The sequence below is a fragment of the Festucalex cinctus genome, chromosome 7 (genome assembly GCF_051991245.1).
Source record: "Festucalex cinctus isolate MCC-2025b chromosome 7, RoL_Fcin_1.0, whole genome shotgun sequence".
NCBI lineage: Eukaryota > Metazoa > Chordata > Actinopteri > Syngnathiformes > Syngnathidae > Festucalex > Festucalex cinctus.
Genome location: NC_135417.1, coordinates 15,927,524 through 15,949,804, shown reverse-complemented (window position 1 = coordinate 15,949,804; position 22,281 = coordinate 15,927,524). Strand labels below are relative to the sequence as shown.

General features: G+C 38.2%; 1 protein-coding gene across 4 annotated transcripts in view; it reads left to right on the top strand.

Moving 5' to 3' along the window:
• Positions 1 to 22,281, top strand: part of myom3 (myomesin 3) — an 80,735-nt gene that overhangs the window by 12,474 nt on the left and 45,980 nt on the right. For 3 of the 4 annotated variants that reach the window (XM_077527704.1, XM_077527706.1, XM_077527705.1), the window contains exons 2-5: positions 3,352 to 3,477; positions 9,953 to 10,057; positions 20,528 to 20,681; positions 21,770 to 21,927. In XM_077527704.1, the coding sequence (XP_077383830.1) occupies positions 3,371 to 3,477; positions 9,953 to 10,057; positions 20,528 to 20,681; positions 21,770 to 21,927 (524 nt within the window). In that variant the 5' untranslated portion in view covers positions 3,352 to 3,370. Of the gene's footprint in view, positions 1 to 3,351; positions 3,478 to 9,952; positions 10,058 to 15,690; positions 16,890 to 20,527; positions 20,682 to 21,769; positions 21,928 to 22,281 lie in introns of those variants that run through there. The other variant, XM_077527707.1, reaches the window with a different exon arrangement.

Genomic DNA, 22,281 nt, shown 5'->3' with positions numbered 1-22,281 from the left:
GTGAGTGACGATCACAGAATTTTTTTTTCAATGCATTTGGGACTTTCTTTCATCCACACACGAAGTTAATGTATCTTTTGGCATTTATTTGGCTTGTATTGGCTTGTATTTATGTCCTTAAAATTTCAATAGCAGTTTTCATTTAAATTTGTGTAGTAAAGCAAGTGTTGGCTTTGAGCAAGGTTTCTCAAACTTTTGGGGGTTCAGGTCGCCGATTGTTAGAGTAAATTGGTGTCCGTGGATCCATACAAAGTCTTCAAGGGCTTTATTATGGAGGTAAATATGGTGCAAAAGTAACTTGTAAAAAAAAAATAAAAAAAATAAAAAAAATTGTACACCGGTAGAAAAAAGTAGAAATTTGTAAAAGCCGGGATTTGTACATAAAAAAAAATTTATGTAAGAAAAAAACTACTACATACTTTATTATCCTTTCATAAAAAGTAGGGGTGTTAGGCGATTAAAAGTTTTAATCGTATTTAATCGCAAGACTTCAATAGTTAACTCACGATGAATCACAAATTTTATATGTGTTCTAAATATACAATAATTCTTTTTCCCCCAAATGTTCACAATCTTAACAAAAGTGTGTGTGTGTGTGTGTGTGTGGGGGGGGGGGGGGGGGGGCGGTTATCTAATAGAAATATGGTTGCATCTTGTAGTCATCGGTACAGTAATTTAAAAATAATTCATAAAATTAAGTTAAAATTAAAAGATGTACTATACTGTAAAAAACGAGTGTGATATTGATTTGTGTTGAGGTCATTTTTGTGCCACTAGATGGCATAATTGCATTTGTAAAACGTTGGTGACAGCTCAGTGCATTTTTCTTTTCATATTAAGAGCTATCTAATCTTTAACATGAAGTAATGTGAAATTTTGCACAGTTGACCCCAGTCTCCACAAATATATGCATTATTATTACATTTATTACAGCTAAATTGTGATGTGGGCATGTCTGCTGTGTTGTGACTGGAATTTCCACACTAGAGGCTTTCCAAGTTTAGAGCAATCATTAAATCGCAGGTTAAAGAAAATTAGTGGCGTTAAAAGAACTTTAACTTAACTCAAAATAAATGCACTAATTTTGATACCCCTAATAAAAAAAGACACTTGTTTCCCAAATGGGCTTTTATAAGTTCTTTAAAAAGCCAACAATAATGAAGTCTCGAGCTATCCAAAGTGAATAGATGAATGAAAGTTTCAGTGGTTACTCCTCTTCAGCAGGTCAAATGCATTCTCTGTAGCGTTTAAGTCTGGAGATTGACTCAGATAAGAAAAAGCCCTCCACTTCTTAGTCCTTTGTTGTTTTTGCAGGATGCTTCGTAGCACGTCTGCCTCACAGTCAAGAGGTTCTGGGTGTGAATCTCGCAAGGGTTTTCCCCAGGCTGTTTGACTATGTACTGACTGTGTACTTTGCAATTAGCTGCCGACCAGTCCAGGGCATTACTTCGCTTCTCTCGTGACCCTAGTCAGGATACGCGCTATAGAAAACAAATGCATTACTTAAAAATGCTGCATCTTTTTAACAATGGTGTTTGTTAAAAATATCCACGGACGTTATTTAGCACAGGTGGCATGCAAATTTTCCGCCTTTCTTGCACGGTAAAGGTTACTTGCAATTTAGAGCGCACAGTCGTCCTCGTTGACATAAAAACAATGCCGCCTCAAAGGCTGCACCTGCGCCACACTGATTAGCCAACCTGTGTTGCCGGCTACAATTTCCCTCTTTTTTTTGCTTATCTCTCGGGTCTTTATACGTTTTTACAGTCTTACCTTTTTTTTTTTTTTTAAGGCCATAATAGTTGCAGGATTTAATTACACACTAGGGGAAGACAGGAAAGCGAGTTTGTTTTCAGTCGGGACGAAGCATTTCCCCATAACAACAATACCAAGAGGAAATAGTATTATTTGGTCATCTGTTGACAGTGTAATTTTCTATTTTACTGGTGGCCTTCCCTCTAATAGATGCCACGGTGCGTCATCCACTTAAGGGGCCTCAGCTGGAACAACATGCCCGAGGAGATCAGACATGCATAAGCAGTGATTCACTGATTCACCCGAACCCTTTGACAGACATTTGGAGAATTTGAATGCAAGCTTTTTGAAACTATTAATGGAAAAGTTGGAGAATGTACACATAATGTTCTTTGTTGCTGAGAGTATGTAAAGAAAAAGCACTGTTGCTTTTGGATACAGGTCCATTTTAATTAGTTGGATGGGAATAAAGCCGTCAGTGAACACAAACAAAGCTCTCATCTTGTCTTAACACCACCGAGATACAAACAAAGGAGCCAACAGGGGAGGCACATTAGCCTATTAGCACGTTAGCCAACACGCTCTTCCCGACACGGTTTAATTGCGAGAGACACATTACATTTGTGTAAACGGCCGCCGTTTGTAGAAGTGGGCGAATGAAGCTATAACTCAACAGCGACCTGATTTTGTTTGTTTGGTCGCATAAGAACATTGGCTTACCGGGAGCAGCTGTATGATTAATGGCGGTGAGGAGAGCGGCGGACCTCGACGGGAGAGTCATTAGCAGCAAAACAAAAAGGGCTGATTCATTTAATAAGGGTCGGAAATAACATGTGTTCAACCAGGCCGAAAAAACACTTCAGCCCATTGACACTGAATCAACAGCGATGAAACGAAAAGCAGAGTCATTTCAAAGTTGGACAGTTTTCCGTGGAATTTAACGGGAATGTGTGGGAAACGGTGGGCATTGTGCCAAGTTTCATTTTCAAATTCTTCTTGCCTAAAACCTCATGAAAAGATTTTTTGGTGAATTGTATAAAAACAAACATTTTTGAAAAATTAAAGAAGCGAGATTTAGAAAAAAAAAATGGGGGGAAATTCTAACAAATTAATTGCCTTCATTTCAAAGGAATGTTAGAGAATTTTAAATGAATATTTGCTAATTGTAATGAAAAATATAGAGCATTTCATTAAAAACTTTAGAATATTATGGAAAAATACAAGTAATTTCAATGCATTTTTTGAGACTCCCCATGAAAACCGTGAATTCAAATCAAGATTTTAAAGAATTTATTAACAGATTTATTTTTTTTATACATTATTCAAATTTTAACTGAGAATTTGATCAATTCAAGGAACATTTTCAGAATTTTGACAGGAATGTTCCACCCTTTTGTAGTCCAAATTACAAACAATTCATGTTTGAATGCATTTCACTTCGACTTTTGCACACTCATTGCATCAAACTTATGATGTGACCAGCCATGATATGCAAACAATAATTCATAGGCAACCTCTGAATCGTAGATGTAACATTCAGTTATCTTCAGAACAAAGAAACAAGCTCAACCGCTTTCCTCCCACGCACCTCCACAGGTGCCTGTTGGGGGTTACCATGGAAACCAGGACGACGATGCGTCGAGAGCGGGAGGAAGAGTCGTCCAGCATGTCTTGCAGCATGGCGGTGTCATCGCACAGTCACAAGAAGACCTTCACCTCGAGGTGCCAAATCGAGTGTTTGTACGCACTCGGACCCAAGAAATATGTGTGCTTCCGAGCAACTTCACCGGTTTTCTTTCACTGATGTTGTCAACTGCACTGTAAAAAAAATATTGTTGAAAAAAAAAACTAATTTTCCAGCAGGTGGGGCGCCAGAAAAATACTGTGAAATAACAGAAAATTACTTTTAAGATATGGCGAAGTATGTAATACAACAGTATATGACAAAAAATAGTGATTAATCTTTCAAAACAAAAGAACAGAAATATTGTGTTTTTACAGTTACAGTGATTTCATGTTATTTTACATTGGACATGTAAAATCAGTTTATTTTTGTAAATTAAATTATTATTTTTTTAATTAAAAAAAACCAAACCTGTAAAATAAAAAAAACAAAACGTTATATTTTTTTACAGTGCATCTAATTAACAAGATTATTTTCAATTACGGAAAATAACTAAATAATTGAAAAACATTTTGGTTAATTAAAAAAATGCTTTTATAAAAATAAAAACTAACAGAAACTACTATAATTGCTGCAAAAATGTCCGTTTTTTTTCTATGGCAATTGATTTAATACAAGAGCATTTGGGGTTGATTTTAAAGGAATTTATTTTGATATTACAACATGGCCGTTAAGAATTCAAGCCACAAATCCATGTTAAAAGTCAGCAACTTGGCAAACAAGGATGGTTGTTTTTAAAATATTTTTCTTCAATTTTTCCCTACGCAGTACTTAGGGATGTAACGATAATGGCAATATCGTGATATTGTGATATTAAAACTGCCACAATATATCGTTGTCGTTATGTCACGATATTAAAAGCAGCACATCAGTTCAAAAAAAGTTAGGTATGTGCAGTTCTAGCACCCTCTGGTGCCTAGTTTTTTAGTGCAGTTTAATTTTCACAAGGCATGTTTTGGCCTTTCTATGTTTAAAATCAATGCTAATGGTCAGATGAAGTAATAGGAACAGAGTCAATATGTGGAGGAACTCAATGCCTCTATATATATATATATATATATATATATATATATATATATATATATATATATATATATATATATATTTTTTAGTAGAATATTTATAATATTTTTACATTTTTCATTGATGTAATGAACAAAAGTACAATATTGCGTTGTTTTTTTATTTTTTTTATTTTTTTTAGTATGAGCTCTTTTTTTGTATTGCCAATCTCCGCATAATATCGTGATAATTATCGTATCGTGACCTTCGTATCGTGATATGATATCGTGATGTTTTGATATCATTACATCCCTAACAGTACTTACCGTGATTTTTTTTTTTTTTTTAATCTTGCACATAAGAAATACACACAATTTTTAAACACAAAATCTAATACTAAAACTAATAACAAATAAAGAACTATTTAAGTAAAATCTAAAACTAACAAAACTAACAAACTCACTCTTGAAAATAATTAAATGGTAATGTGACGGACAGATGACGAACCCAAAGACATCGCGCCTCCAGTCAAAAACTATGCAGCAGACGTGTTAGCGGGAGGTAGCGCTGTAAAATTTCCTCCTCGGCGGAAGGCTTTCAGATTTGATTTAAAAAGCGAGCGCTCTTCGGACTCGTCTCGCTGTTTACCCGCGCAGCATTTTTATTCCCTTTTTTTTTTATTTCCCCTTTCTGCGGGAAATTGAGGAAGCTGTTATTAATGTTGGCAAAGCGCAAACAATGCAAGATGGCGTACGCAGCTCGTGCACGCTCGCGTGTTTGTCAGTCGTTTATATGCATGTGACGGCGTTCTGCGTGCCGGAGCGATACTGCGAGGGGCCGCGGGCTGCGCGCTACATAATTCAACGGCCTCGGCCTTTCAGCTTACTCTCAAAGGGAGTCTATACAAAGAAGAAAGAAACAAAAATAAGATCTCCCCAAAAAAAGCAGAAGTTGTTCTGTGCGTGCCGTGATGAAACACGAGGAAAATTTCCCAGGCTTGCAAACAAAAAGAAAAACGAGAAGTGGCGTGCGGATTTGCATAGCCATTTGTAAAATGAGGGCCTTGGTTGAAAGCGACGCCTCGGGGCTTAGAGGCTCACAACGGAAGCTGGCTGTCGCACCTGAGTAAATATAGGAGATGCTGCTTGTTTTTACGACGTAACAACAGCACACTTTTTTTTTCTTTTTTTTCTTTTTTTTTTTTAACGAGACGTTTGTGTCACACTAGAGTGTTTAGCCCCCAACTGTTAGTGGAAAAATAAACAAAAATTTGTAACAGTCTAAATAAAGGGTCACCGACGGGGTGCCTGCGGGCTTCAGCCAGCTGCTTCTCCAGTTACAAGGATGCCTCAAGTGACCTTGATGATGATGATGACAAAACGCTTGTTGGCAGGCCCACAAAGGTCAGCTAACTCGATTGTTGTGTGCTTTAAATGGACACGGTGCTTTGGTGTAGACTTACACGTGTGTCTATTGTCAGAGGTGGCAAATCCAGGTCCAGAAAGTAAAAACCCTGCCACAGTTTGGCTTTACCCCCTGATGCTAGCTAGCTATAGCTCCCTAGCAGGTATATGAGCACCATGGGAGCCAGCTAGCTGGCACCTGAAGGTAAAAATCCTGCCACAATTTGGCTTTAGCCTGTAATGCAAGCTAGCTAGCTTGTTAGTGAAAGCTAGCGCCCTAGCAGGTAAATGAGCACCATGGGAGGGAGCTAGCTAACTAGCTAGCTAGCACCTGGGGCTAAAGCCCAACTGTGGCAGGGTTTTTACTTTCTGGACCTGGATTTTCCACCTCTATCTATTGTCTGTCTGAGCGCGACTGCAGTGGTGGGAAGTAAAGAAACGGACATATTTTCTTATTATACTTAGTAGATTTTTTTTTTTTTAGGTGTCTGTACTTGAGTATTGACTTGGGATAGACCGATTATAGGCTGGGCCGATTATCGACGCCAATATTCAGCATTTTGACGAATGTTGGCATCGGCCATTTTGAAGAATCATACGGCCGATAATTGATCCATTTAACAATAATAGACCCAGGGAACTCTCTGCACCTTCTGTTTTTGTTTGAAAGTAAAATTTCAATACTTCCAAGATTTTTTAAAACACTTTATTTACTGAAGCAAACAATAGGGAGCTATTTACTTAAGTTTTGATTTAACTTTTGAAGACATACTACCACCCCTGGAAGATCCCTGAACTTGTTAGATTTTTAAAACAAATATTGTACATTTTAGAGTTTGTACTAGTGGTGTAACAAACAATGATTTTAATCACAAAATATGTTTTCATTGAACCGAACCGTTTACATTTTAAAATTTACCGTCCTTGAATCGTATCGAGGTAGAATAGTATGTATGAGGCTGTAGAGGGCTTTTACATGTTACACATTATCAGTAGTAAACACGATAAACTACAACTGTATCATATCAAATTGAATTGTTCCACTTGAAAATGTACCGTTCTTGAAACATTTGTCATCGCCATGACACAAGATACGCATCAAATCCTCTTTGATTGTAGAAATGCACAACCCTAGCTGTCGTTTTAACCTCACTTGGGCAAAGGAAATGAGTACTTTTGACACCGCTGCATGACTGCTAGATAGAATCTCCAGCAAAACAACCAGTGCATAGCATGCATAAAAACGTTGTCACTATGATGTAAATACCCATTGAGCTTTATTGTCATAACCATCTCGTGATCACATCAAGTGGCCCGTTCTACCTTATTATATAAGCTCCCTATAGACTGTGAATGCACGCTCGTGTGCGCGTGTGTGTGCGTGTGTGTGTGTGTGTATGAGAGGAATAAACTCATCAGCTTTATCTCACTTAAGCGAAAACAGGTCATGCGGTGGATTCGATTTTGTGCCACAAGAGGAGAGAAGGCTTCTCGCGGAAGAGAAAGGCTAAAACAAACACGCCGTGCGACACGACAAAGCCGCACGTGGCGTCCTTAACACTAATCTCAAGAAGGAAAGTGTCATTTGCGATAAATATACCATGAAAAGCACAGAATGGCTTGCAGTGAAGTGCGTCGAATCCGCATACGCCGACGTAACGTTTCTGCAAGCGAGTGTTGGTAAAAAAACACCAACAAGTCGCGAACGAAACTCACTGGCTGGTTTTATCCACAAGCGTCATGCTGACACGGGATTAGCGCAATTGACGTTTCAAAGAGCGCCTGACTGTCAGACGCTCTTAACGACACTTTGTTGTTTTGTTTGTCTTTGTTGACTTTTGCGCCTTTGTCAAAAGAGTTCCCCCCCCTCAAAAAAACATCATCCGTTTAAGCTCCTTACTGTCTGCGAAGATAAGAATTGTCATTTTTTCCAACAGGATACCAGCGGGTACGTGAAGAAATTTAACTTTGAAGATTTTTTATGCCCATATTATGCTTCACAAGGGAAATGGTATGCTGCAACACTTTGCCCGTATGAGTTTTGGGCATGTTATATCTGACTGTTTTGCACTTGTACTGTTCCCAGAATGCATTGTGAGGCACAGTTAATGAAGTTAAGTTATAGTATGTGAATCCATGTCAGCACGTTCATGTTTGATGTATGTTTTTTATTTTTTAAGTTCAGGTTGTGCGTAAAATCATGACATCCATGTCAATTCTGTGTACAAATTGCATTGCTCATCTGAGCTTGTGAAACTACAAATTTCTATGTTTGGATTTTTTTTGTTTTTTTTTAATTTACAAGATCATATTGGGGGCCGGATTAAACCCCTTTGTGGGCCTGATCCGGGCCATGGGCCTTACGTTCGACACTCCTGGTATAAACAAAATCAACAGAGAACGTAGAGGCAACGTCATCCTGTGAATATTCCAATTTAGGGGGTAGGCGATGAGCAAGTAAAATTTGACACTTGCAAAGTGGTCTGCGGAACATTTGCAGGTAGTACAAAGGCAGAGCACAGCTCATGTAAACCACTGGGAAAAAAATACCGTTTTTGACTACCGTATTTGCCACCACCAAATGATTGAGTACCTCACATTTATTTATTTTTTTATTTTTTTACTGAACCACAAAAACAAAACGCGATTGTCAGGACAGAAGCGGATTTCCACAATGAAAGAAGAAGGTAGCAAATGTATAATGTACAATGACAATTATGCATAGTCTTGGACGGTCGTATCAGAGACATAACATAGACAAGATTATGTGTGAGGGAAAGTTTGACACTCGCCGCGCACTTATCCTGACCTATTGGGTCAATATTCTGCAGATAATTGCCTGATCTTTCATGACAAAGCAATTAACCTTTCTGTCAGATAAGCATCCTTGATATTGCGCATTAAAAAAAAATGCATTTGTGCACTTTTTTTACGTTGCTGTTAAATCCACTGAATGGTAGGAAGAGTGTCTACGAGGTCGTATCGGAGCCATAACGGAAGAAGTTGTTTTATGTATGTGTGCAAAGCAATACTTGGACAGCTGGTGTGAAGTAACTACATTTTGCTTCCATTTTGGGTTGTAATCAATTATTAATAGGTATGTGATGATATATCGATATCGCTATAAATCGTAATACTTTGTCTCCTGATAGATTATCGATACGTCTACGCAAGTATTGCAATATTTGTAATTAATATACAGCCACTACAACAGCTCCATTGTTCATGACTTATTGAGCAATTACTTGGCGGGCCACTAGGGGGAGCACCGCATAAGAGTGGCGGGTAAATGGACGGAAGTCTTCAGGTGAAGAAGCCTCATGAGCATAGTTTTTATTATTATTATTAGTAGTAGTAGTATTATTATCCTTCCATCCACCCATTTTCTTGACCGCTTATTCCTCACAAGGGTCGCGGGGGGTGCTGGAGCGTATCTCAGCTGGCTTTGGGCAGTAGGCGGGGTACACCCTGAACTGGTTGCCAGCCAATTGCAGATTATTATTATTGTTATTATTATTATTATTATTATTATTATTATTATTAGCATTATTATTATTTGTATTTTTTTGTATTTATATTTTTATATATGCTATATATATATATTTTATTTTATATATGATATATATATATATATATATATATATATATATATATATATATATATATATATATATATATATATATTTACATATTATGTATTTTTATTATATTTGTATTTATTTATATTATGTTATAATATGATTATTTTTTATTATAATTTATTCATTATTTATTTTTTGTTGGTATTTATTGGTATTTATTTATTTTTTTTTTATTTATGTTATTATTATTATTTTATGATTAGTTTTATCGTAGATTATCGTGGATTTATTACCTGAGCAATATATCGATAATCGTGGTATTGTCATATCCTGAGATAATCATTATTGTGAGCCTTATATCGCATATCGTATCGCATTGTGAGGTCGCCAGAGGTTCCCACCCCTAATTATCAATTATCTGCTGAAAAAAACAAACAAACAAAAAAGCTCAAGTGTCAAGAATAGATCAATGCATCGTCGTCTTTTGGTATCCAACTACAATCACTTCCATTCTCTCTATTCGACAGTGACGAGGAAGTCCCATACTCTGATGTTGTTCCCGTCATCCCCGCTGACGTGATGAGCGTTAAGGAGATCCTGGACATGGAAAAGCTTCCCCGCCACAGGACTTGGTGAGATTTGATCGAGGTGCAGATGTGGTTGGTATGTCGAACAAGGATTAAACTATATTTTCAATTTTCTATTATTATTCATTCTTGTCAGAATGTTATGAAGTCGTGTTTTTGTGATGATGCCTAGAACTTTGAAGTGAAGGTCTACAACAAACTTGAAAAATATTCTGGAAAAAATGCACAAGTACAATACAATACAATTCATGGTAACAAAAATCATCATCAGCGAGAAGACCGAAGCAAGCAATATAAAAGAGGGTGAGAAGGATGCTGTTATTCTTGATCCTTGGGGCATTTTTGACAAAAGCAATGACAGACGTGTCATGAGGACATCTGGGAACCGTTTTAACTTGTGAAAAGAAAATGTCATAACGCGCCTCCTTTAAGATTATTCAAATTTGCCAACCAAACGTGCTTCCCGGAACAGCTGGGCCACGATTGATCAAAGTAAGCGAACAGCAACGCGTCAAAATCTTCGACGGCACAAAGAGAATGCAATTAAATAAATAACAGCAGGCAACACATTTGGGAGCTTAAAAGACAAGTGGAAAAACAGAGCAGACAAATAAATGTGATAAATGAGATGCGGTGGCACCCAGTTGGAGATGCAACTCTGGTGGCGGGCACAAACATTTTCACAAAAGCTATGGCGACCACTTTTCAAGCCGCAAATCAATCAAAGCCACGGGAGGCAAATTTCATTGCCAATCTCATTTTGTGAATGCGTTTTGTGGTCTTGATGACTTTCTTCCTGGGTGGATCACTGGAAAGCTCTCCGCTCCCTACTTTGTGACGTTCGAGTGGATTCAAATCTTCCGGTCCTTTTTCGTGCATGAAATTAAAAGGCGGATTTTCATTTCTTTTTACGCCGTATCGACAAAACGTCGGAAGTCAGGGCCGCTCTTCCTCCCTTCATCAGTCTGCGGAAGGCCAGCTTGCGGACGGACATGTGTCCTTATTCACCAAAAAGGCCCTCGGAGGAGCCATTGAGCAGACCCGTTTTTGTTCGCGCTAATGGGTGTTCCCATTCATCAGTCCATAAATACATTTTCTATACAGACTGTTATGAAGAGGCTCACATTTGAATGGCGCCCATCCCGGCTGACTTGATGAGAGAAGCGGGGTCCAACCTGGACTGGTTGCCAGTCAGTCATAGGGCTCTTATAGATATAGACATTTCAATTGAATTTATTTCACTATTTAAAGTAAAAGAAATGAAAGGGGATAGAAAAAAGTAAAACGTATGTCTGCCCCTAATCAACACAAAAAAATACAATTAAATAATCAACACAAAATGAATAACAGTGAGCGGTCAAGCGGTTTCAGTGTAACAATAGTACAAAATAATTAAAAAATAATTCAACTGTATGTCCTTGTGCTATATATATTTTTGGAGTTTTTATAGACTTTTAAAAAAAAATACAAATAGAAGATTTTGTTTTACAATCCAAATTGTTCCACAGACTGACGCCTTGAGTTGAAATACATTGTTCTTTTTGATTTGTTCTGTATTTATATTTGGAAAAAAAATCAGTTTCTCTTAATTTATACTCACTTTCCCTTTTTATAAATTTGGTTTGTATATTAACTGGTAAAATTTCATGATGGGCTTTATACATTATTTTAAGGCGATTAAACTCCATCAATTCATTACATTTTAAAGTTTTTAGTTTTATAAATAATGGATTAGTGTGGTCTCTGTATCCACAACCAAAAATGACACGGATTGATTAATCAGATTCATTTTAATTTTGCATTTAAGTGTATTACAAAAACATTTTTTCCCCCTGATTACTGTTTATTAACCAGTGATTGGTGTTTATTTTGTACTTCATATTCATAGACTGATTAAAAAAAAGGGGAGGATTGATGTTGTACTATGTTACCGGTTCGGTCGTTATTTTCCAAAGTAAAAACAAATGTTTGCAAATGTCTTCATCTGATTAAACACAGATGATAATCAGTCTTCTTCCACAAAGGACTACAGAAATCAGTGAACAACTACTGTTGTTGTTGAAATCTGAGGATTTGGACAATTTTAAATAAAAAAAAAAAAAAAAAAATGGCTCCAAACGTCTCGATTATCACTCACAGCCATTAGCACTGAAGCAACCCCCTTTGCTCCCGCCTGGGTTACTGGATTTTGACTGATTTTGTAAGACATACAGAATTTTGTGTTCTATTGCTATAAAAACATGGAACCTACCAAAAGAGAGATCAGAGTCTCTTCTTTCATCAGGGGAAAAAAAATGTTTATATCTGTTTTCGTTTTGTAGCAAGTAGCATTATAATATAGCTAAGTTATCATCGTTATTCACAAATCTGCTTAGAATTGTGGGGAAACCGCTTGTTTTCATCATGGCCCTGATTGATCTCTTATACTCTGCTGACACCTACTGGCCGTTTGTGCATTAACTACCATTTCTTCAACCATTCTTTGCAGTTGAGAGGCTGCACCAACGCCTTCTGTGTGCTCTGTCTAGCATAATAAAAAAATAAATAAATAAAAAAACCGTATGAATACATCTTTGGGACACTTAATACATTTGAAATAGAATGTATCTTTTTGGGAGCAAATGAGTTAATATAGTAAAATAGTAAATATGTTGATTAATTTGATCATCAATTACTTGATTAAATTTGACAGCCCTATATCTGAATCTCAAACCTTAGAACCTGCTCCCGTTCAGTTTGGGTTTAAAAGGAAATTTGAGTGTAAAAAAAAAAAAAAAAAAAAAAAGTTTTCAGGTGCCAAAACAAAACCTAAGATTTTTTTTCTTAATGTTTCTACCTGTACACAAGTGTTTTTTTATTCCACTTTTGACGTTTCAACCATATTTTTTGGGGTCATCACACAGCCTCTTGTTAATTCGCTGCGTCACTGGGCACAGCTGCCGCATTATCCAGGTCAGACTTTTCTTATTGGCCTTGACTGTTTTATGCTCCCCTGCCTTATGTTTAAACTTCTTTTTCCACAGAGAGTTTGTATAATTTGAATGATGGAGAGAAGAGGTTGATTTATTTATTGTTCTGGGAATGAAGTAACACGTCTGTCACCCTTTACTTCGTGCACATCTCGTTATCATGGAAGGAGGGCAGGAATCCCTGCTCGGCTGTCATGTATGGCTCTAAAAATAATCCCAGACAAGAAACAGTGCCTCTTCATTAAATTGTCTCACAGGAATGTCTGCTGTCCTGGTCGCATGTGTCTGATAATACCTGGAGTATGTAGTATGGAACTTGGTACAACTCAGCATTGGTTCCACGGTGGAATGGGGCGCGGTAAGCATGAGACAAGGCCGCCCATCTAAACAGGCTGACTTCAGTTGGGTTTAAGAAGAAAAGAGAATGAAAAGTGTGCTTTGTAGTACCCAATGAGTACCATACTCTCAGAGGGATAAGGCATCGCTGCACCATTAACGGTATGACTACTGGTCATTGGGGTTTTAGAAAACTCGGATATTATCTTCCAAGTGGGAAATTTAAAACTCCCCAGCAGTCTGGAATTCTATGTTCTCCTTCAGATACCACTTCACATACTTGACATTTGACTTTTCCATCTTGGGAACACACCTTCACCTTTGTGTCTTTTCAAAAAATGTGTACTGAAATAATTAGCCCTATGGGATATGTCAAAGTGTGTGTGGTACCTGTTGGGACAGGAACACTGAATGCAGCTCAATTTTGCAAGGATGGAGCAGAGAAGCTGTCACGATGCCAAATGAAGAAGACGAGCGGTTATTTTGGAGTTGCAGAGGGTGAGCGAAGAGCAGGGACAAGTCATTGAGGATGACATCGGAACGCCCCCAAAAAGACAAAACGTGACAGTAATGAACCTCAGCTGCAGCAACGGTCTGAGGGCAACTCGGCTTCTGATTAAATGTACGAGCGTATCGTTCAAAATCTTCCACTGGGGCCAACCGATTCTCACTTTCACGTTTGGATTTCTCCACCTGTTAAGACCCTTGAGGACTGACACCGCTCACGAAAAGAGAGGAAGGAGAGCAAGTGCGAGGCAGGTCTTTTTTCCATGGTAGTCAATAACTAGGAATAGACCGATAATCGGTCTGGCCGATTATTGGCGCTGAGATTGGACATTTCGATGAATATCGGTATCAGCCTTTTTAAAAAAATAATAATAATTCTGACAGCTGATAAAAAGTAAATCTGAAACCATTTTAATCTCATGGAACTATTTATTAAAATTTTCAGTTGAGAGATGTTGTTGACCTTGGGAACTTTCTGAAACATTTGTTTTTGTTCGACATTAAAACAAAGAAAGTTTAAGACGTCAGTTATTTTTAAAATTTTGGGGGGAAAAAATGCTGTAGAAAACTCTTGAGAGCTATAGAATTTACTTGCTTAAGTTTGCATTTAACTTTTTAATTAAGACAAACTGATAACCTTGGGAGTTCAGAACCTTTTTGTTTGATATATAAAAGGATGTCAATTATCCATCCATTTTATTGACCGCTTATTCCTCACAAGGGAAAAAGTACCTTTTGAAAAGTCTGAAAAAATGTTCATTAACTCATTCAAACCCCCAAAAAATGTCTAAATACGTTTTTTTAATACTTTGTCCTGTACTCCCAAAAACGTATTTCTACGTGTGTTTTTTGTTTGTTTGTTTGTTTGTTTGTTTGTTTGTTTGTTTGTTTGTTTTATGCTAGAGCATAACCGAAGGCTTTGATACAGCTTCTGACATGAAGAGGTTGCTTACAGCAATGGTAGTTATTACCAAAAATGGCCAGCGGGGGGCAGCAGAGTATAAGAGATCAGCCAGGGCCAGGTTGCAACAAGCTCTTTTTCCCAGTGTTTTCAACAGGTTTGTTAATAATGATGAAACTTTCGTTTGGTAGTTTTTTTTTATAGCAATAGAACAGGATATTCTGTGGACCATGCAAAATCAGTCAAAATTCAGTAAAACAGCCAGGCGTGAAGGGGGTTGCTTCAGTGAAAATGGCTAGGAGTGAATGAGTTAAAGGGATATTCGACTCATCAAGCCATTTTCAGCAGTAAAATGTTTTTAGCAGTAAATATTTTATCTATAATTAATGTGGTAACTTCATTATTTTTCATATACAATTAATACCTGTAAAAAAAGTTATTTTTCTACTTGCTGTCGGCTGATGATGATATCACCTGTGCTGAGGAAGTAGGTAATGACCAATCATGGCTCATTTTACTGACCAAACCTAGAAAACAGGTGATCTGCCTGCAAGTAGAAAATTTACCTTTTAAAAGGTATTAATTTTACATGAAAAATAATGAAGTTATCAAATTCATTCTGGACAAAATATTAGCTTGTCACTGCTGAAAATTGCTCAATGAGTCAAGTATCCCTTTAAGCATGCTTTAAGACATTACAGCAAAGTTAAGATTGGTATTTGTATTTTAAAAAATGACATCAAAATCTTTCTCCCCCTTTTTCCTGAATAAATGAATATCGGCTCCAAATATCGGTTATCCATAAACTACTAATCATCAGCATCGGTGTCAGCCCTGAAATTAAAAAAAAAAAAAATCTTTATCCAACACTATCTATGCATAAACTAGAAAATGTATTATTCCAATAAAGACATTAAAACTAACTAACCGTAAAATGCATGTAAACGTGTAAATAACCAGAATGAGAAAACGTGTTTTCACATTCAGAAACATTTTTCCCCTCCATCCAAACCTCTGTATAGCAACCTCTTCATTGTTGAAAAAAAAAAAAATCCACAAAAATGCAAACAACCTACTACGCTTATTGTTCGGAGACAAACGTAATTTCCCCTAAATTCTAATTTTACCAAGGACTTCACAGAGAAGTGGAGAAAAAGGGGAAAGGCGGAAATATGTCAACAGCAAAATTAATTTGTGCACGTTGTAACGATTATCGGCCGGTTGTAACTTTTTGCAACCTCAGTTCCAAAGGAATTGAGCTCCTGTGGCCTGAACATGCCACTGTGGGGGGTGGGGAGGACAAGAACATCCCCCACAAACGCTCTGATTGACACGCGCACGCGCACACACACACAAATCAGAACAGTAAAAGCCTTCTTAGAAACTTGACTTTCTTATTTTGCAACAGAACAATGAATTATGAAATGTTATGTTTGCCATTTGTGAAATGTTGACTCCATGAAATGTCATGAAAATGTTCCATTGCAGTGGCAGATTCTCCACTAAACTTTCATGTGTATGCACGTTTTAACAGTGTAAGCTAGGTAACATTTTATTTGAGGTATTCAATTGTACGTGTTGCATTGGTTGAATTCTGACCTTAGAATCTTAACACACATGGGATCCAGATTCAATCTGATTAGTCAACCAAAAACCTCCCCCAGCTGGTAACTTTCCACTGTGGTCTCAACCGGCCCCCCCCCCCTGGTGTGGAGGCCGCCGCCTTCCCAATTTAAAAGCACACTCCCTGCGTGCTGCTCTCTCTCTTCCGCTGCTCTTCTCCGCTGCTCTTTGGCTCCCGCTTCTTCGCTGCTCCTTGGCTCCTTCCTGGTCTCCATCGGCGCGGCTGCCAGACAAAGGGCTAGCCCAGCTAGCTTAACCTCCAGCACACGGCAACGCACAGAAGCCATCGCGTGTAGCGACAGGCGCAGCGAAACACGCTGCTTTTAGTCCCTGCAAAGGCTCAACGGATGGTGCTTTTCCCAAGCACCGAGGCCTCAATCAAGAGGGCCTCTTCCCAGCCAGCAGGTTGACTCCGTGACGCTCAGTTGGCCAGCCGGACGACCTGTCTCTCCCTCTCCTGAACTGAACCTTCTTCATCCCTTCTTCAAACGGGCTTGGCGAGTCTCCATCCAGGGTCCTGCTTCTGAGACCAACCCCCTCTGTAAGTGCAACTTTGCAGGCCTTCGCCCTAGTACAAATTGGTGCAAACTAGGTTGATTGTGGGTCCCATGTTGGTTTGATTTAAGAAATCTATCACCTTGGTTAAGACCGTTTCTCTTTTCTTCTTTTCTTCTCCTTTGATTATTTTTATTATTTTAGTTCTCGTTTCATTTCCTATCATAGTAGTTAGTTTTGCTTCTTGAAATTCTAAGTAGATTATCCCACCTAGGTTAGAGAATAAACGTGCACAAAACTCAACCCCTGGTTTACTGTGTGTGTGTTTCATCAATTTATAGTGACCTCTAAGCTGAACAAAGAACTCACAAAATTGTAGTAAGGGCACAACCTTCATTTTAATGACTGATTCAACGAGGTTCTCATCTGTTATCCTGATAAAATTATCAAAAAGAGATGTGGTGCTCCGCAGGCAAGCTCAACTTAATTTAAATATTAAGTTTGAGTCTCCTTCAATTAATGAGCCAATTGATTATTAATTTAATAATTAACAATTATTGATTTAATAATTAATTGGACCGATTTCCCAGTCAGTGTGTCTCCAATGGCTTCTTTAGCATCATCTCCTCTGAGGCGTGACGTTGGATTGACAGATGGATGCGCCGATGTTTTTGTCTTGACAGGAGCTGTCCTCTACATTGCTAGTAAATATTAAAAATGTCCTCCAGAGCAGAAATTAAGCCATAAACAATCTCACTCCTGCAGGCGGGATGAGTTCTCGGCCTTTTTGCTTGAGGACTGACAGGCTGATCCTTGATTTAAAAATGGTGACAGGAAAGGTCGCAATGAGTATTAAAGGGGCCACTACTTTTTTTTTTTGGAGAGTGGCTTTTGCACACATAAGCATCCATGCGGATTTATGCTGTTTGTGCATTTCACTGCCAATTATCTCTATTTGTTCAGACCTTCATGCCAGAGCGGTCGTCATAGATCAGAGCTGCGTTTGTGAATATTTAATGGCGAGATAGATCACGAAATGCACGCCCCTGGCGACGAGTGTCGTGTTAAAACGTTCCACTTATTCATGTTTAAGTGTGCGTGCTTATAGCCGCATGTCGACGACAACAGAGACGGTGAGGCGCATTAAAAGAAAACATTGAATGTATTAGGGGAGGTGTCATCGCGGGGCAGTAGGATCGCTTATTCCTACTTCATGATTAATTATCAGGGCCTTTGAGTTGTCTGGGAGCATTTTTCTTCATATATCTGGAAGAATAAAAAAAATGAACTGCCTTCAATGCACTCTGGCACAGATTCTGTAAGCCTTTAATATTTGACGGGGAAAAATATGACAATTTTTACCCAAAACAGCAGTGCTGTGTAGTGGTTCACATAGCTGACTTTTTACGAAGTCCAGTCCAACCTTGTCACTAGGGGTGTGCCCAAAAAAAAAAAAAAAAAAAAAAAAAAAAAAAATTCTCATAAGAATCGCGATTCTCATTTAGTACAATTCAGAATCTATTTTAAATGTCCTCAAATCGATTTTATTTCAATTATATTAACCTGTCTTGCCCTTGTTTTTTTACTGGGAACGCTGTTCATGTTGTACCCGATTTCGCCACTTTAGGGCAGTGTGGTTCCGTGCGTTCTGATACACAGTTAAGTTGTAGCTACATGGAGAGTTGAAGGAAAAAGTTACGATCAGGTTATGCCAATAAAAGTTGATTTTATTAAAAATTTTTTGTAGCGTAGGAAGAGCATATGACCGTGAGTAATGTTAAGATGCTTCTCTGTATTCATTCCTAAAGCGTTTTGTATGAATAGTCATACTTTTGAGGGATAAAAGTGCCGCGAGTAGCACCCTAATTAGCATTAGCGAGTTAAACCAGAGTAGATCATGACTATTTGCTCATTCATAAAATGAAGCAGAAAGCATCAATTTCATTTATCATTTTTAAATCGAAAATCAATTCTGAATCGAATCGCAGACCCAAAAATCGAATCGAATCGTGAGACAGACAAACATTCCCACCCCTTCTTGTCACCACATATGATAATTACAAAAACAAAAAAACATCCTAGTAGCATAAACTAGTCCAGGAAAATGTATTTTTTTGTGATTGCACAAAAAAACAACAGCCATCACTGACACCATCAAGCAAAAAGGCATCCGAGCAACCGAGCTCTGACACGTTCAAACCTGAAGGTGTTAAGATTCCGGTGCGACCGGAGAGTGGATCCCAGAATCACAGAACACAGGAGTAAGCGAGAGGTTTTATTCACTGCGAAAAACAGTAGAAACACTAGACGATGGCTGTGAGCAGACGGAGCAACGACCCGACAGTGGCTGCAAGGAGTCCCAGTCCTTATGAAGGCCTAATAGGTGATGCACTGCAGGTGTGGTGCAGGGGACACGCCCCTCTCATTAATCAGGCACTGTGAGACAAGGAAAACACACTGAGGGCCCAGCAACATGACAGAAGGGTTCTTGGAATCGTCCTGCCAGAGATTTTTCGAGCAAATCACCAGCCATGACAAGGCGAGTCTCAAAAAGGCCGACCTTTTGAATTCTCTCGAGTGGTGCTCGTGTAAAATGACACATCGGTTGAAATGGAGCAGTTGCGCATGGATCTCATCAAGCTGTCGAATGCGGTGAAATTTATAGCAGTCTGGACTGTGCTGACTACGAAAAAGAAACTTCCATCAATGTTGAATTGAAGTTTTATTCCTCTTAGATGACAATGTCACTATGTCAGTCTCTAAATGAATGTTTCTATGCATTGCTATCGCTTACGTTGGAAATGAGCAGCGTCTATGACAGCTTACACGATTTGAAAATCTTTTTTTGCCCCATTCAGATAGTTCAAAGGTTTATATTTTTTACCTCAAGGTTGCTTCTGTTCTTCATTTGTCATGGAGAGCGAGGGATTGATCCGTTTGTTCATTCATTCATTCATTCATTCATTCATTCATTCATTCATTCATTTTCCGAACTGCTCATCTTCCCTAGAATGGCCTGATCCACTAAATCACATTAAACTAAAAAAAACTGCACACTAGACATTATGCTTATGGATGAAAGACCAATGCGAGTGTAGTCAGTCTACCTACTGGGGAAATTGGCAAATACAGATAAAAAGTGTCATTATTTTTGGCATAACTAAACATAAGGTAAGCTATAACACTTTGGGGTAAATGTTAGGATTAAGGTTTTGTTAAGGGTCAGGTTAAGAGGTGGCAGAGGGTTTAACATTTAGGTTGGGGATAAGGTTTAGGGGTTTAAGTTAGGATTAGTTTTATGTAGAAGAAGAAAGGGAAAAAACAAACAAACAAACAAACATCCTCCAGCATCAGTTTAACCAATCGACACAAAGTTGGGTTGACATGTCTATCCTAATAGGTCACACGAAAAACTCCAAGACCCATGCCTGAAACTGAACAGGAAGTTGGCCATTTTGTTTGAACCAGCCATTTTGGGTGAATTCCAGGGCTCATACTTTAACTGAACTATAAAATATACACAAATGATCCCCATTTGGAAGCAGAATGAAGCAAAACTACTTACGAAGTATTTTTTTACCCTCAGCATTTTAATGTTGGTAGAGCATACCATTAAGGTTTGATCGTGACTGTATTTTGGATCATATTTTTGTCATGATTGTAATTGATTATTGCGTCCACCAGGGAGATCCTAAGGGAAACTCTAGCGGCCGACGAAGGCTACCATCGAGACAAATGGACGATGTTTGGGAACGAGGCGGAGAAGTTCGATGTGAGCATGATGCGGAATCGACGTTTGCTCCGCACCCGCGTGGACAAAATGGCTCTTCGTAATGAGGTAAAAAAAATACTAGTCTGTGACTGTTTATACACCAATACATATAAGAATGACAACACAAAGATGAGAAGACAAGACTTATTAATTAGAGTTGCCAGGTACAAGCTGTCAAATATGCTCTGGCAATTCTCTTGCATCCTCTCTTTTTATTGGGGATTATTTCCTGTCCGGTTACAAAAAATAAAAAATAGCGTTGCACTACTAAGGAGTGAGGAAAGCGCAATATTGCAATTTTAAACACAGACACACTGTCTGGTAGAGTTCATCTGATGAAATGGGTGTAAAGTAGTTCACTTAAAGTTCATATGAGTGTGAAGCATTTTAGCAAATATATAATAACTTAGATACACTTTAAACCTAACAGTGACTTTTTTTTTAAATTTAATAATACTCAATTCAAAATGTGAAAAAAAGGCCTTTTGGGAGTGTTGACTTGTCATCTAACACTATAATTTCGCTATCAAATACGTTTGGTTATTTATTATGACATTTTTGCAGTGTCATATTCATATTTTCTCCTCTTGCACACGTTAGAAAAATAAATGAATAAATCAAACTCAATTAACTCACTGCCAGACGTGGCAAAGCCCTGCCACGGCCATTGTTAAAATATGTATCAACGTGCTGGATTTGAAAGATCTGCAGCACATTTGTATTGATTTTTATTTTATTTATTTTTTACTCTTTCACACCCCTCAGCCAAGATCAATAAATGTCAGTTGTTGCATAATGTTGTTCATAAGCAGCTAATTGCTGAACTTAAATTTGAGTTATGGGGCGAGTACACCTTTGGAATGGAATGAAATAGTTTATTTTACACGTTTGACAAATAAACATAAGTTGCATAAGTAAACTTAAACAAACAAATATATAACTGCATTACGTGCTTGAAGCTAATCATAGTTTTATTGTTATGTTATTTGGAAATGAATGCATTTTCAATAATGGATGCAGTTGCCATTTCCACGATTTCGAAATGGGCAAAAAAGTGTTTCTTTTCTTTCATGACATTACTGTAGTGTGCAAATATATGTGTGTGTGTGTGGGGGTGTGTGGGGGTGTGTGTGTGTGCGTTTGCAACACTTCAGGCGCAAAAGAAGGCGTCCGAGCACTTGCAGTATCTGGAGCGTCTAAGTCAGAAGGTGCCAGACTTCTCCGTGCCCCTGAGGGCTCACATTGTCTGGGAGGGCATGACGGTGCAGCTCGCCTGCGTGGTGCAAGGCTGCCCACCCCCTCAGGTCACATGGTAAGACATGTATCTGATCTTCTGCAATGCTAGTCTGTCTGGCCTCTGCTGGAGCAGTAAATTCAGATTTGACTGTTGTTATTGTCGCTAGTATTTAGCGTATCTGCTGCTGAGTCCCTGGTTTAAAGCTCACCTGCCACCATCCTGTGTGGATGTTGGCATGTTATCCCGTGCTTGTGTGGGTTTTCTCCTGGGTATGGTTTCCAAAAATATGCAGGTTAGGTTAATTGAAAACCTTTGCATTTGTCTAAATGTTCCCTGCAATTTGCTGATGAACAACCCAAGGTGTGCCTCACCTCCTGGTGCAGTGAGTTGGAAAAGGCTCCATTTCACCCGCGACTCTAATGAGGACTA